General features: G+C 41.1%; 1 protein-coding gene across 10 annotated transcripts in view; it reads left to right on the top strand.

Moving 5' to 3' along the window:
• The window catches only part of Ptpdc1 (protein tyrosine phosphatase domain containing 1), a 45,800-nt gene that overhangs the window by 14,661 nt on the left and 14,673 nt on the right, over positions 1–16,466 (top strand). For 3 of the 10 annotated variants that reach the window (XM_035442956.1, XM_035442955.1, XM_035442957.1), the window contains exon 3: positions 16,205–16,268. The exons of 5 other annotated variants lie outside the window; for them this stretch is intronic. In XM_035442956.1, the coding sequence (XP_035298847.1) occupies positions 16,205–16,268 (64 nt within the window). Of the gene's footprint in view, positions 1–15,164; positions 16,269–16,466 lie in introns of those variants that run through there. 2 more of the 10 variants (XM_035442954.1, XM_027409978.2) reach the window with 2 other exon arrangements.

The following is a 16,466-nucleotide window of genomic DNA, read 5'->3' as shown; positions in this document are numbered from 1 at the left end:
TACAACCTTTTCTTTCTGTCTCACCTCTTGGCCTCGTAGAATTCCTTTACAAAACCCTGAATAATGCTCTTGGCCTTTTGAAATAGAGATGTTAGAAACAGTGTTTGTCTCCTGCATTATTATCTTAAACTGAGATTACACGTTTGTTCCTACCATCAAACGCCTACTTGTGAACCAGCCATTATGTCTGTTTCCTTCAGTTACATGCAAGAGTCACTTGCAAAGCATATTCAGAAGTACCTAGGAACCACTCTGTCCTGTTTTTTTGTGTGGATTTTTCTGTGGTAACCAGGCAAGAAAGCATGCCATAACTTACACTCCTATTGCTGTATCTGTTTCTTATCCTTTTGCAGTTCTGAACTAGGAAGTGGATGACATAATTCTATGCTGGCTTGCTAGTTGTGTTAGGCAGCTTTCCATTGCTGTAAAATTTAGGGGCCAGTGAGATGATGGCTCAGTGGATAAAGGCACTTGCTACCAGGCCTGAGTACCTGAATTTGACCCCAGAACCCACCTGGTATAAAGAGAAACCCAACTCCTGCAAATTGTCCTGTGGGCTGCATATTTCTTCTGTACCCACCCAACAGAAGTGATTGTGATATTAATAAAATTTTAGTTAATTCAAGAGAGAAAATGGTTATTTGGCTTATGGTTTCAAAGGTTTCAGTCCATAGCCAGCTGGCCCATTCCATTTGAGCCTGTGCGAGGCCAAATACCATGACACATGTAACAGAGGGAACTGCTCACTGGACTGGAGCATAGACAGAAATTAAGGGCATGCACACAGTGACTAACTTTCACTAGAACCCACCCCTTAAAGGCTCCACTACCCTTCAATAGCACTACAGGCTGATGACCAAGCTTTAAGCATAGGAGCATGTAAGGGGCATTTAAGATCCCAGCCATAACGTGGGCCTTGTTGCCATCACAAGTGATAGCAGGAGAGATGTGGAGCATTTTCTTGGCAATACCTTTCAGGATTTTCTAACTGTACAAGTTCATTTTACTGCTGTTGAATAATAGACTTTACAGGATTTCTCCCCATAGTGTGGATGAGATGATAGGAAAGTAAGGGAGGAAGCTCTGACTGCAACTGTTTCGTTCAGTGCTTGCTGGGAACAATCAGCTCTCAGCTCATTGTGTTCTTACTGGAATCTGTCCACACAAGGAGGGTCCTCTCTCATATCAAGAGAAACAGTGTTTCCCACATGGCTGAATCCCAGATCCTTCATCTGTCTGGTGTGTCTGGCTTTAGAGGAACTAAACTTTAGAGGAACTGCCATTTGTGGACACTTTTAATTTTAATTTCTGAGGTCTTAGAGAGATGACAAATCTATTCCTCTCTAGTGCTGGGATTAAAGGCATGCACTACCACCGCCCAGCTTCTATGGCTAACTAGTGTGGCTGCTGAGATTAAAGGTGTATGCCACCACTGCCTGGCCTCTATGGCTGTGGCTAGCTTTGCACTCTGATCTTTATGCAAGCTTTATTAGATCATAAACAATATATCACCATAATACCCTTTAATAGCAAAATGGCCTTCCTTCCTTCCTTCCTTCCTTCCTTCCTTCCTTCCTTCCTTCCTTCCTTCCTTCCTTCCTTCCTGAGACAAAAGTCTTGCATGTAGCCTTGCCTGGTTTCAAACTCTCTGTTTCTCAAGCTGGCCTTTAAGATCCTTCTGCCTCATTCTCTAAAGTTCTTGATTTCAGGCTTTCACCGTAATGTAATGATTTTTAAATCCCTGTCAAGGACCTTAGGCCTTTTCTTAGAACCTTAGTTTGTTTACCGTCATGGCTGCGTTATTATGTAGCATGTGTCTGGGTCTGGATTTTCTGCTCTCTGCAATGGTACCTCTGAAGTTATGCAGTTTTGTTAGAAGCCTCACAGAAGTGGCCCTCAGGTGACCCAAGATGTCATTTTGCTTTCTCACTGGGAGCGTTAAGTTTGATCATATCAGTAAGCAAATATCTGCCAAGATTTACCCATTATAAATTATTCTTTCCTATCCATAGTTAATATTTCATAGAAAGATGCTTTGAAGCTGTGTAACATGCTGTTCATATCACCTTTGACTCAGGAATGTTACAGCACCTATTGATGTTTCTTCCTGAGTTGTTACTGGGATAGATACCTGCGTTTGTTAAGTGGCATTCTACTGTAAGGAACAGTTTCCTCTTTGTTTGCTCAGTTATTTCAGTGTGGAGTCATATTTTGTTCAATGGAATCTGGTCTTCCCATTTGTCTTGATGTTTCAGCTTTTCTATATTCAACCATTCAGAGCCCTTTTTGCTGTCTCCACCATTTCCGAGACACAGAAAGATCTTCTAGCTCATTATCTTCCATTTCTGCCCTAGCTTTGAAAGTGGATGTTTCTCCAAGAGGTCCTGGTTCATTTTAGTGAGGAGTGGCCCTTTAAAAAAACCCAAATCTGGTGTGGGAGAGATGGCTCAGCAGTTAAGAGCACTTGCTGCTCTTCCAAAGGATGTGAGTTGAGTTTCCAGCAGTCATATCAGTAGGCTCATAATGACCTGAAACTCCAGCTCAAAGGGATCTGATGCCCCGTAGGGCCTCTGTAGGCACCTGCACTTACATGTGCGTGCACACACACTGCATACACACACACACAATTTAAAACAAAGTCCCCCCAACCAAAAAAACCTAGATATGCCCACTGCAGTTGCTATGTCTAGGTTCCCAAGCACCTCAGGCAAAGCTAAGGAATATACACACACAATATGTGCATAACCATTTTATATTTTATTATTAATGCTATACCCTCTGTGTGTGTGTATAATTATTATATATAATATATATCGAAAACTTCAAGTTGGCATTGTTGCTTTCATGTCCAATCCAATATTATGCTATCATTCTAGTTTTTACCCATTTTTATAATTCACTTCTTCAAGAATGAGAAACCTACACTTATCCCCAGTGTGCTTATTTATTTACTCAGACCTTCATTTTCTCAGTCTCCTGGCCCGGCCCACACCACCCATCTCAGCTGATTCTCTACACAGGGCTATAACCACTCAGGCAGCAATTTTCCCTACTGGCTCTGAACTTTGCTGGATAACTCTTGTTTAGGTCTGCCTGGTGATTTTCTCTTTGATGATAAATTTTAAACAAAGATGTTGAGAACTGTACATCCACACAAACTGTATAGATGAAATAATGCAGAGGAATCCCATTTGCTGTTTACCTAGTTTCCATTACTAATAATATCACAGCATCACTAGTCAGGATTCTGGTGTTGTGACCAGGTGAGCAGTTCCACCTGCAAGATAATGCCTCTGTGTACTGTCAAGATTTCTGGCAACAGCCTATTTTCCTGTTTCTGTAACTTTGTCATTTGTGGAAAGCTATATAAATGAAGGCTACATACAGTATGTAATCCTTTAGAATTGGCTTTTTTTCCCTTTTTGTTTTTTATTTATCACAGTTGCCCTGAGTTTCATCCAGGTTATGTGTATAACAATAGTGTATTCCTTTTTATTTCTGAAACATGCCAGAGTGTTTATACATTGACTTACAGAAAGGTGTCTGGGTTGTTTCAGTTTGGAGCTATTATGACTAAAGATGCTCTGAATATATACGTGTAAGTTGTGTGTGAAGATGAGTCCTTATTACTATGAGATAAATGCTTGAAGAGTTTTCCTTTGAGGTCATTTTGTAATTACATTTTAATTTTATATGCAATTAGTAAACTGATTTTCAAAATGGTTGTATCATTTTATTTTCTTAAAAACTGTGTGTGTGCGTATGCATGTGTTTATGAGTTGTGTGTGTGTGTGTGTTGTTTGTGTGTTTAATGTTTGCACATGTGCAGGTGCATACAGAAGCCACAGGAGGAAGCCAGATATCCTTCTCCATCACTCTGCTTTATTTCCTGAGGTATGCTGTCTTACTGAAACTGGAGCTAGGCTGATGAGGAGCAAACTCCAGAAAGTTTCCTTTCTCTGCCCCTCACCCCCATCACACTGCTGGGTTACTGGGTCATGTAATTACACCAGATATTTTAGATTCTGTGGATTTGAACTCAGGTCCTCATGTTTGCACAGCAAGTACTCTTAACCATTGAGCAATCTCCCCAGACCCCATTTTTACTTTTTTTAAAAAATAGATTGTTATAGTTTATAATATTTTTATTTTTGAGGATTTCATTTATGCATACAATGTATTTTGATCATATTTTCCATTTCTCCCTCTGATTCCTGCCAATCAATAGTGTTTAAATTTAAATTTATTTTGTAATTATTGGGTGTTGGTGTGTGTGGGTGTGTGTGCACGCAAGTATCATGCCACTGCACATGTGTGGAGATGGAGAGAGTGCTGAAGTCAGTTCTCTCCTGCTGCTGTGTGGTTGTCAGGCATGGCCATGACTGCCTTCACTCACTGAGCTATCTCGAATGGCCCGTTTTACTTTCTTTTCAGAAATGTATATGTGCTCACCTTCTCTGTTTTGTCATCTGTTTTAGGTGTTGTCATTATTTAGCTGTTCTAGTGGGTGGAGAATGACATTTCTTAGGGTGTTTTGTTTTTAGGGTGCGGGAAACAAATGTCAGCTCTCGTGCATGCTGTGTGAGCATGCTGCCCCTCCAGCCCCTCTTCATGTGTAAAGAACTGAGGGAAACTAATCCATCTAGGCTAATGATTATTACTATCATTTATGTGTTTCTCTGTCATGTGTATATTCTCCTTTGCTTCAGTCTGTGGTGTCTTTTATCCACTTTCTAATTCAATTGTTAGGTTAAAAGAAAACAGCTTAAGGTAGGAAGAGTTCTTTTTAATTGATGATTTCAGAGGATTCAGTCCATGGTTGCTTGGTCCCAGCACTTGGAAAGAATATGACGTGGTGGGAATGTGTGGCAGAGGAGAGCTGTTCTTCTCTTCCTGCATCAGAAAACAGAGGAAGGAAGAGCAGAATAGGAACCTAGTATTACAGAGGCACACCCCAAGAACCTACTTTCTCCAGCTAGGCCAGCCTCCCAATGATTCCATGACCTCCCAAGATACAGCCATTGGCTGCAGACCAAGTGTTCAAAACATGGCACTTTTACCGTGGTTGTCATGTGCTCGTTTTCTGTGACAACAGGTCTTATTCCTCGTGAAGTTCAGTTTTCCTTCTTTGAATTGTCCTTGAGTTAAGTCTTAAGAGCTCATCTGTCCCACTGTCCTGGTGTGTGTGTGTAGTTTCTTTGTTGTGTTTCACTGATCTGTGTGTCTAACCCCCAAGCAGTGCTGTCCTGTTGTGCCCACTGTAGAGTGACTCTTTCCACTTAGTTTTTCTTTTTTTAAATATTATTATAGCTATGACCTGTGACTTTCCCAGTAAATTTTAAATAAGTTTGTATATGTCAACAACAAAAAAACTACTAAGAGTTTAAGAAATAAATTATATAAATGAAATTAAGAAAATGGCCATCTTTACTATATTGACTCAATCCATAATCGTAATGACTTTCCAGTTATTTAATCTTGATTTTTATCAGAACTTTAAACCTTTCAACATATAGATCCATATATACTTTAAGAGTTTATACTTAGTGATTTTACTTTAAGTGTTTGTGACTGGTATTGTGTTTTTAGTTACCATTTTCTCATATTATTTTATCTGCAGAAACGCAGTTAGTTTTTGTGTGTTGTCCTCTATTTATAACCTTGATTGAACACACCAGTCCTGTGGTTTCCTGTATAAATTCTGATGTTGTCTGGAGATAAGGACAGTTGAATTCTTCCTTCCCAATCTACACTTGTACATGTTTTTTGCATTTATCATTGCAGTCTTGAACTCCAAAGCACTAAAGCAGTAGAACAGAAAAGATACCCTGGCCTCTTATTGCTCTTAGGGGAGAACATAAAATCTTCTGCACTTCCCTGTGTTATTAGCAGGACATTGTATGTAGATGCTTTAGAAGACCAATTAGTAGGTCTCCTTTCTAGCTTGGTAGGCTTTTGTTTTTCTGTTAGTATTTTTTAAAATCAGGAATTGGTGTTGGATTTTGCCAAGTAATGTTTATGTGTCAACTGATAGAACCTTGTAATTTTTCTTCTCTAGCTTGTTGATATAGTAAATTATTTTGGGGATGTTGTGTGAATAGGTATGTGTGGTGGCTGGATGTCACCCTTGTCTGTCTTTCCTTAACTGTCATCTGTTTTGGATATTGTTTGTTTGCTCACTTTTGAGACAGGGTCTCTGGCTTGAAGCTTGTCCAGTAGACCAGGCTCTGCCTGTCTCCACTTCCTCAACTCTGGGATTACAACCACCATGCCTAGATTTTTTTATGTGGGTACTGGGGGTCCAACTCAAGTTCTCATGCTTGCACAGCAAGCACTGCATTGACTAAATTCTCTCCCCAGCCATATGTTGATTTTTTTGATGATCTAAACAGCCTTAGATACTTGGAATCCAAGTCCCATTCAGTGGTGGTGGATAATGCTATTATGATGTATTGCTGGATTTGGTTTGCTAATATTTTTTTGAAGATTTTTTGCTTAAGTTCAAAAGAGGTATTAATTAGAACATAACTTTTTAAATACCTTATCTTTTTGTACTGTCTTTTTATCAGGAAAATTAGCTTTATAAAAGAGGGTTGGTATGTGTACTCCCCCCATGTCCTAGAAGGTGTTTTGTATAAGATTGTTACTGTCTTCTCTAAATGTTTGGCAGTGTTTCCCAGTAGTCATGTAATCCTAGAGATTTCTTTTACAGGACCTTCTTATTAATGAACTAGGTTTCTTTATTTCTGCAAGACTATCTGGTTCTTCTTGTGTTAAGTCTTGGTAGTTTGTGATCTTTAAGAAGTTGTATACTTCTTCTATGTTGTCAGATTTATGATCTGTATCATCCTTTCAGGTATATCCAGCCTATGACTCAGGGGCTAAATATGGCTAAGAATATCTAAGAACGTAGCCTAACACACATTTTAAACAACTTTTCGTGTGTGTGTGTGTGTGTGTGTGTGTGTGTGTGTGTGTGTGTGTGTGTGTGTTGTTTGTAACTTGATTGCATTGTTCTGAGTGTGAAAGTGAGTTTTGTATATAACACATCACAGTGTCAGAAGATTGGACACAAGTGAACGAAGAGTACCAGATGCAAGTGATAGCTCATCAACTTGTGTCTTTTTATTTTTTTGTAGTTCATATCAGCTTTTCCAGAAGTTTATCAGTACATCAATTTTTCCATAAATCCAGTAGAAAGCTGCCAGTGTTTTCCTGTTTTAAAAGTTTTTAAAATTCTTCCCTTATTCTTACCCTCCCAATGCTTGCTCTGTGTTTTGTGCCTTATACCTTTCTTGTGACTGTGGTAGGAGCTTGGATTAATTTGAGACCCTTCCTCTTTAAAGTGGTATAAATTTCCTTTATTACTGTCCCATGTAATTCAGTATGTTCCATTTTCATTTCGATTCAATTCTATATTATGTAATTTCATTTGAAACTTTCTCTTTAACCCACAAATTAATTTATACCATTGATATGCAATTTCTAAGTGTTTGAGTTTTTTTCTGTTGCCTTTCTGTTAGTGATTTCTAGTTAAATTCTTAGTTTTTCTTGGTTCAGAGAACATTCTAAGCTTCCAGTTCTTTTAAAAATTAATGCCAAAGCACGTTATAATTGTAGTTCTTATTGAATAATTTCAGTGTTACATATCTACTGATCATTTCTTCTCATTCAAGTTGTGATTTTCATAATTCTTGATGTGACAAATGATTTGTGACAGATTTTTGGACCCTGCTTTTTGTTTATTCTTTTTTGTTGTTGTTGTTGTTTTGTTTTTCAAGACAGGGTTTCTCTGTGGCTTTGGAGGCTGTCCTGGAAATAGCTCTTGTAGACCAGGCTGGTTTCGAACTCACAGAGATCAGCCTGCCTCTACCTCCCGAGTGCTGGGACTAAAGGTGTGTGCCACCATCACCTGGCTTTTTGTTTATTCTTATCAGCAGTCTCCTTACAGGCAGTCAGCTACAGCTTCCTGTGGGCTGTGTCTGCTCAGCCGCCCCCTGGCATGTGGGCATGGTGGAAGTGCAGCTTCCCACTGCTGTGTTGATGCCTTTGGGTAGCAGTGGAGCAGTGCCTTGCATGGTCAGTTGCCTTTGAACCCTGTAAGATTGGCTCCTTGAGAGATGAAATGATGATCTGGGAGATGACTCATGCTTTGTTGCAGTTGTTGTTGAACCTCATTTCCCTGCTGTGCCTGTGAGTCACTTTCCCACCTCCACCAAGTAGAGTGTGTGTGTGTGGGGGGGCTCAGCTCCCCATTGCATATTGGATCCCACTAACACCAGGGGAGGAAAGGGAATGTAGACCTTCTCATTGATGGAAGGTTAAGGTGCAGGAGACTCATGTTCCCCGGGCTCCTTTAACACTGGAGGCAGCAGTGTGAGCAGCCCTGCTTCATGCTTCATTGTTTAGTCTTATTTCTATCCGGAGAATGTGTAGGTCTGTCTCCCTACTAGGCCTCACCAAGACCAAAGTTTGAGCAGAGTAGAGCACTCACCAGCCACAATTTGCACTGCTTTCTTTAGTCTCCTTGATGTTGGGTCAGGTTGGAGGCTCTGCTGAGGAACTGATGTGGGAAGGGATGGCAGGCTTAGTATTGACTAGTTGTGCCGTAAGCTCCTGCTAGGGCTTGCTGCTGCAAAGTGAGTGTAGACCCCAAGGACTGCTTGCCAGGAGAATTACAGCATTGTCCACTTGTACGTGGTAAGGATGGGAAAACATCTGTATCCAGCCTATCACTTCAACCCCAGCAGGCAACTCAAAGTGCCACATCCTTCTTTCAAACAGGATGCGGAAAACTAGCTCTCTGACAAACCCTCTGTGCCACTCATAGATGTGCTCTTGCTTGCCCTTGTGATACACCTGATCGGGCGGAGTCCACCTCTTTTTCTGTAGGGTTGGGATGTTGGAAGATGAACAGCTTCCTGTTTGTCCCCTCTGAAACTGTAGTAAAAGAAGTATATCAATTGTCACCACCACCACCACCTGCCTCCTCATCCTCAGCACCTCTAAGAGCCACCAGCCAACTTTCTGTTTCTACACACGTCCTTTTTCCAAACGTTCAGTTTTAAACAGAGGCATACGATACGTGGTCTAGTGACTTACTAATCTCACTTGACTTGACGATTTCAAAGTTCATTGTGCTGCATGTACCAGTACTTACACTCTCTAGTTGCATAGATAATACCATATTTTAACTGTACGAGTTGATCAATGTTTGGGTTGTTGCTGTGTTTTGGTTGTTGTAAGTGCTGACTGTACAGAGGTATCTGTAAACTGTCTTCACTTACTTGGATTTATAACCAGGAGTCGAATGCATGTTCATACAGTCATTTTATTTACTTATGTAATGAGCTGTCAGACTCTTTTCCAAAGAGGTTGTTCCATCTTATATTCCCACGAGCAGTGAGGAAGGGCTCCCTGTTTGTCTGTTATCATAGGCACTTGGAGCTTATCTGGCTGTCCAATTATAGCCATCTTGGCAGGTGTGAAAGAAACACTTGGCTGTGGTTTTTTATAAACATTTTCAAAATGACTGGTAGTGTTGTACATCTTTTCATCTATTTATTGATCATTCCTATATCCATTTGAGAGATTCCCGTTCAGATTAATTGCTATTAAAAACTAACCTCTGTGGCTGGAGAGATGGCTCAGAGGTTAAGAGCACTGACTGTTCTTCCAGAGGTCCTGACTTCAATTCCCAACAACCACATGGTGCCTCACAACCATCTTGAGTGAGATCTGGTGCCCTCTGCTGGCATGCAGGCAAAAGACTGTATACATAATAAATAAATAAATAAATAAATAAAATCTCTTAAAAAAAAAAACAAACTAACCTCTGTAATTTACCATTGTCTCTTCTTTCATATAGGGTCTTATTACCAGCTTGGGTAACTTGCTTTCAACACAAAGAACTTCTAGAACCTCCTAAATTGGCCTGTCACACAACAAATTCTGTTTCTGTTCATCTGAGATTGCTTGTGTTTCTACTTCATGTTTGAAAGATGATCTTGTAAGGTTTTTAATTTGTTTTATTTTCAGCAATTTGAATATGTGCCCCTCTATTTGAAGCCTCCATTGTTCCTAGTAAGAAATTGGGTATTAGTTTTCTTGGGGTTTCGTTGCAGATGAGGAGTAAAATGTTTGTCTTAAGGTGTCATGCATACTCGCATGTGGGTGTGGAGCGCGGGTTCCCACTGGGAGCCTGCTGAGCTCCTTCAGTGTCTTTATTCACACGCTCCATCATCTCTTTATTCTTTTTGTTCTTTCTCTTCTACTGTTCTCTTGAGTCTCCTGGTTCATTCTTTGCATGTTTGTTGCTGACTGCATTATGGAGGCTTTGCTCACTTTTCTTAGTTCCTTATTCTCTCTGTTCTTTCATGAATATAATTTCTGACATCAGCTTCTCTCATTTCTGGGTTTGTGTCTGCTGTTGAGTTCCACAGTAAACATATTTTGTTATTTCTGTTCTAATGCACTTCCGAATTTTGATTTGCTTATTGTAATACATGTCTATGTCTGATTTTCATGGCTTTCCTGAGCTAGGGCATAACTACAAATGAAGTAGAGCAGGGCAGTTTGGGCCTTGATGCTTTCGGCTAGTAAGAATGCAGAGTGCCTGTGTTGGTGATTCAGAAGCCGGTGTTGTTAGGTGTCAGTGCAGTCTAACACGATTGCAGATTTCAGCACCATCCCTATTCAAGCCCCTAGGCACAGAAGAAAAAAATCTACCCATATTTTAAGAAGAGTCTCAGAGACCTCAAAACATACAAAATAATCTTGAAAAATAAGGAAAAGGATTCATTTCCTAATTTAAAAACATTTAAGCCAAGCTACATCAATCAAAATAAAGAGAGCTATATAGTGTAATACAATGAAGAGCCTAGAAAGAATCCCTGCATGTATGATTATCTTTTTCTTTAAGGGATTTATGACATGTATTTGTGTCTGTGTATTCATACGTGGAGGATAGAAGACAGCTTGTGCAGGCCGTCAGGCTTGGTGTGGCAAGTACCTTTACCAGCTGAGCCATCTCCCAGCCTGTGTTACTTGGTTGTCATGGGAAATAAACTCAGGAACTCAAGTGTGTTAGGCAAATACTCTGCCACCCCCCAGTCCTCAAATGATTTTCAGCCAGTGTAGCAAAACTGTTCAGCCAGGCAATGGCAGTCCTTTCAACAAAAGATAACAGAAACACAGACTGATTCACGGCAAAAGAATGGTGTTGGGTCTGTCCTTATGCTGCACACAAACATTAACCCAAAGCTGTTTTTGGGTAACAGAGGCAGAAAGCTGTTTCAGTCTCCATTTCATGTCTTATGTAATATGGATTTTTTGTTTGGTTTTGTTTTTTGGTTTTTTGAGACAGGGTTTCTCAATGTATCCCTGGCTGTCCTGAAACACTCTCTGTAGACCAGGCTGTCCTCAGACTCAGAGATCTACCTATTCTGCCTCCTGAGTGCTGGGATTAAAGGTGTGTGTCGACACCACCATCCGGCTACGTGGAAGTTTTGTAGTATGAGAGTAATTTTTTGAAAGGCCATGCTTTCCACAGACACTTAGCAGGTATAGAGGTTTTGACAAAGCAAACCATGCTCCTACTTGAGCATTCTTCTTGTTCATTATTGGAACATGTGTGCACATCACAAGAACAGGCACTACCGATGCATCTCACTCACTCCTAACCGTTAGTCTGTTTTTCTTCCTCTGACAATGCATTGCCAAAAATAGAAGGAAAAAGACCAGCTACATGAAAACAATACCATACGTAATCCACAGGACTACCCTGTGCTTCTGGGCTCCTACCACAACACTACATAGGGGTTTGAAAAAATGCTGTGCCAGGGTCTCAGCTAAGAGCCTTTGCAGCCTGTTTGTAGCTAGGCTACAAACCAAGTGTAAGAACCAAGTGTAAGAATAATAATGAACAAAATGAGATACTTTATACAAAATGCAAAATTATACATTATCTTGGTAAGCACAATGAAAGCAAAAAGCTTACTAAGTAGGACCAAGTGAGTACTTGGCCTTTCTTTCTTCAGTTATTTCAGTAGGATGTTCAAATCCCAAGCATCCAGTGCCAGGCCTGGTCATTTTCTTATGTCCACGGTTTCAGCAAGGGTTATTTCCTGTTCAGACAATCCCATATGAGGTCCAAGGGAAACAGCGGTCCACCTGGTTACATTCTTTTTTATTTATATATAATTTATTTATTCTTTTAAATTTCATTTTACATCCCAACCACAGTTCTCCCTCCCACCTCTCCTCCCCAGCCCACCCCCAGTCCATGTTCCTCATGAGTAAGGGCTCCCATGAGGAGTCAACAAAGTCTGATACAATAGGTTAGGGCAGCGCCAAGCCCCTCTCCCATGCATTAAGACTGAGCATAGTATCCCACCATAGGGAATGGTCTCCAACAAGCTAGTTCATATACCAGGTTTGTGTCATGGTCCTACTGCCCGAGGCCCCTCTGATAGTCCAAGCTTCACAAATTTCTTCTACATATGGAGGGCCTAGTTTTCTCCTGGAGTCTCTACCGCTGTCAGTCTAGAGTTCATGAGTTTCCACAAGGTTGGTTCATCTGCCTCTGTAGATTTCTCCATCATGATCTTGACCTCCCTTGATCATATGTTCCCTCCTCCCTCTCTTTGAGTAGATTCCCAGAGCTAAGCCTGGTTCTTGGTTGTGGATCTCTGTCTGGTTCCATGAATTGCTGGATGAGGGCTCTATGATGATAGTTGAAGTATTCAGGGGAAGGCCCATTACATTCTTGGGTCCACACATGAGCACATCCATGTTTGGCTGTGCTGGTGACTTTCCAGTTCCATTCTCCTGTCTTTGATAGGCTCACTTCCTACAAAGCAATTGCTGTTCAGCTGTTAGTTCAGAATGTTTGCTGATACTGGGTCAGATCTGTATCTCAATAAGCATTAATTCTAGTTTCTTCTCAATAAGAAACAAAACAAAACAAAAACATTCCTTGAACTTGAAATGTTTTCAAATATGTGAAGACAGAACTCCTATTCCTACTACCTGTAATTATTTCCAGACCTCTCACTATAATTCTTCTGAGGTCTGTCTCTTCACAGCTAATAAAACCCTGCTGACTGTAGCAGCCATCTCTGTTGCTTGTTCAGTCTCATGTCAGCTCTGGCATCTGCCTCTGGTTTCCGCTGAGATTGTTTTGGCTGAGGTCTCTGATGGTGACCCACTTACAGTAGTCTCTACAGCTCTCTTATTTGCTGAGCAGTACAGAACACAGATCCTTGAGTTTTAATTGTTTAGTATCTTTTTAGAGGATCTGCTCTCGTTTTGAAGCAATCTAAAATTTGTGGGGAAAGTTAGAAGTACAACACAGAGATGTTTTTCTTGAACTATTTGGGTGTGAGTTGCAGACATGATTCTCCATCAACTCTCACAAAGATCTCCTCCACACTCCTCACATCAGCAAATTAGACTGAACTTTCATGACCTTTCTTCTGCTCTCACAGTAGGACACACTCCAGACTTTCCTTGACTTTGATGACCTCAGTATTTCTGAAGAAGACAAGCAAGTTGTTACGTTACCGAATTCTCTCAATTTGGGTCCTCTTTCATCAGGATTACAGCCAAGAAACTGTAGTATTTATTGCTATAAAAATTGAACTCACAAACCAATGTCTGCTTATTGTATGTGTTGACTACAAGGACTTCTTGATTGTCAGAGCTGAAGAATGCATGTTCCTATATGGATAACTGTACCTACTATGTCTCGACACTTGTACTTACATTTGTATGTGTATGTGCACATATACATATGTATACACACACACACACACTATTCACATACATAAAATCCTAGTTCTACCCATTCCAACCCTGTCTCACAGGGCCCCTGAACCCTGAGGGAAGTTGCTAGACATGTTTCCAGCCCTTTGAAAGAGGATGGGCTGTGGATTGGGCACTTGGCCAAGGTGTAGTTTTTGAGGATCCCTTCAAATAAGCAGGAAGCAAAGGTTCAGGTGCCTGTCTCTTATGAAGAAGTGGGTGCAGGATGTATCCTTGGAGCCATGTTGGCAGGTGGGAGGGTGGGGCTGCATATGCCTGCCCAATCCCTGTTTGCAGCAGGCTACACTTCCTTAGGCCCTGACATAGGCTTACTGTGCTAGCATGTCCAGTCAGCACAGTTGTGTACTGTTTCTGTGTTTGAAGTTAGCCTAGTTCTTAGGATTTTACAGCAGAAATTATTTTTGAGGTGATACTTGAACCATCCCTTCTTTAGTTTAGTCTGAATAAGCACCCCCCTTCTGATTACTTTGGGTTTTTAGTACAGTCAGGAACAGAGCCACTTTTGGGCTCCCTCTGTAGACGTCCTTCAGTGCATCCTTCCGTTTTCTGGAATCACTCACTGACTGGCACCTCCTCCCTGTTGCCTTAAATATCTGCGCCTGCTGCAGAGCTTGTGGGTTCCTCACACCACTGTGCCTGGGTGCTATGTGAAGCGCTGAAAGACCTGCCTGCCACTCAGCTGGACTCCCAGCACTACGTTGGTGCCACAGCAGTCCACCCCTTGACGAGCCCCCTTCCACGGCTATTGTTTATCCTACTTGTCTCCTTCAGACTCTGCACGTGCTGCCAACTCAGAAGCCTTCTCAGACTGTCACTAGAGTAGCAAACACACAGCGCTAGGGCCACCTGCCTTCAGGACCCTCCTTGCTCTCTGGCCATATCTTCTATGCTTTCCTCTCATGTAAATCCTTGTGGAACTGCCCTGTTTCATTTTAAGAACCTAGTGGGCCTTTTCTAGAATATTTCTCAGGTCATTCTTTCAGGCAGAGTAACTGCCTGCTGAATTGCTTTGGGGGTGGGGGTGGGGGGAAAACTTCCATTTCTGTATGACACTACAGATAAAGTAGCAATTGGAGTGTCAAATTAGACTTCTCTGTCTTCGCCTTATTTCACAGAAGTACATGATGCCAGGGCTATGAGGGTGGCAGTTTAACAGCATAGATCAGAGTCTGGTATATAGCAGTAGTTAGGCTTCCATCCGCATGTCACTGAAGTGCCGTCTGTGCAGAGAGCACAGGAGGAAAGGCGCGGGCACGGCCTGACATTAGCGAGGGAGGAGGCGGACAATAAGTGCTTTGCAGTTGTTGAGTTTCTGTTTTCTTTATATCCTTTATTCTCAAGCTGCCACCTCCCCCTCATCCAGTTCCTTTAAAAAATGTGATACTTTAGAGAATTTTATTCAAATGTCTCCGCTGAGACTTAGAAGCTGTTTTTCTCCCATAGCAACGGAAGGTGGAGAATTACAGTTCTGAACTTTGGAAAGGCATAGCTGCTCTTAGTTACTCTTGCTCTTAGCTAAGTTGTTTCCAGTGGGTATAACCAAGAATCAGGTTTTCATTTCTGAAAGTAAAATATGAAACTGTCTTAGCTCTCAATGTCTTTATTTTTTCCGTTCAAGTGTTTCTTTAGTAGTTCTATCAAGCGAATATAGGGAAAATTGGTTCTGAACAATTGAATGACCCTTTAATAATGCTGTAGGATCTAGCATACACTGCTGAATTACAATACATTTATTTGTTCCTATCCTGTTCCAAAGAAAAGTAAGATTTTCTTTTAAAATACCTAGAGGCCAGCTGTGTAAAGCATAAGAAAATTTCATTTTTTTAATGTGTATACAAGGCAGTTTTTTTATCATAAAAAAGCATGTTAAAACTCATTACAGTATTTTGGAAGTGATTCTTTGGGGCGTCAGATCTTTAAGTTATTTGAGAAAGAAAATAATCTAGATGTAAAAACAAACTACTTTAAATGCATATTATTCTTCCCTGTATTTGAACAATTTGTCCAAAACACAATCCATTCATGTAGGATTTTTGCCTGTTCACATCTAAGTGGGAATCAGTACTTTCTTTGTTGGTCACTATGGAAACGAGTTAGCCTATCCTGAAAAGCTCTTAGATCATACAGAACGATGCTGTGTCTCAGTATAGCTCCTCACTGAGCTAGCCAGAGCTGGCTTCTGCCTGCCTCCAACTCTTGCCTGCCTGGAGCCAGTGCCATGCAGATGCAGGACCCATCCCGGAGGCCTTCGGCCGTGCACTTCCTCAGTGCCTTTCTGCAGGGCCGCCGGCACTCCACTTCTGATCCGGTCTTGAGGCTGCAGCAAGCCCGGCGTGGCTCTGGCTCTGCCACCAAGCTGCTGTCCTCATCGTCTCTCCAGGTGATGGTGGCTGTGTCTTCTGTCAACCGTACAGAGGGGAATCCAACTTTTCCCGAGAGAAAAAGTAAAATTCTTTTTTTATAATCCTGCTACTCTTTGTTTGTGTCTAAGTGTAAGGAGTGTGAAAAGGCTGTAGTTTTGTTTGTACTTTCAGAATGTTGACAGTTAATTCTGTTTATGATTTTTACTGTGCTCATGCTAAGACTGAATGGATATGTAAGAGGAGATAAAATAATGGAATGATTTGTGATGTTTTTGTTGT

The sequence above is a fragment of the Cricetulus griseus genome, chromosome 3 (assembly GCF_003668045.3).
Source record: "Cricetulus griseus strain 17A/GY chromosome 3, alternate assembly CriGri-PICRH-1.0, whole genome shotgun sequence".
Taxonomy (NCBI): domain Eukaryota; kingdom Metazoa; phylum Chordata; class Mammalia; order Rodentia; family Cricetidae; genus Cricetulus; species Cricetulus griseus.
The sequence above is the reverse complement of the archived record's forward strand: the minus strand, read 5'-3'. Positions and strand labels throughout refer to the sequence as shown.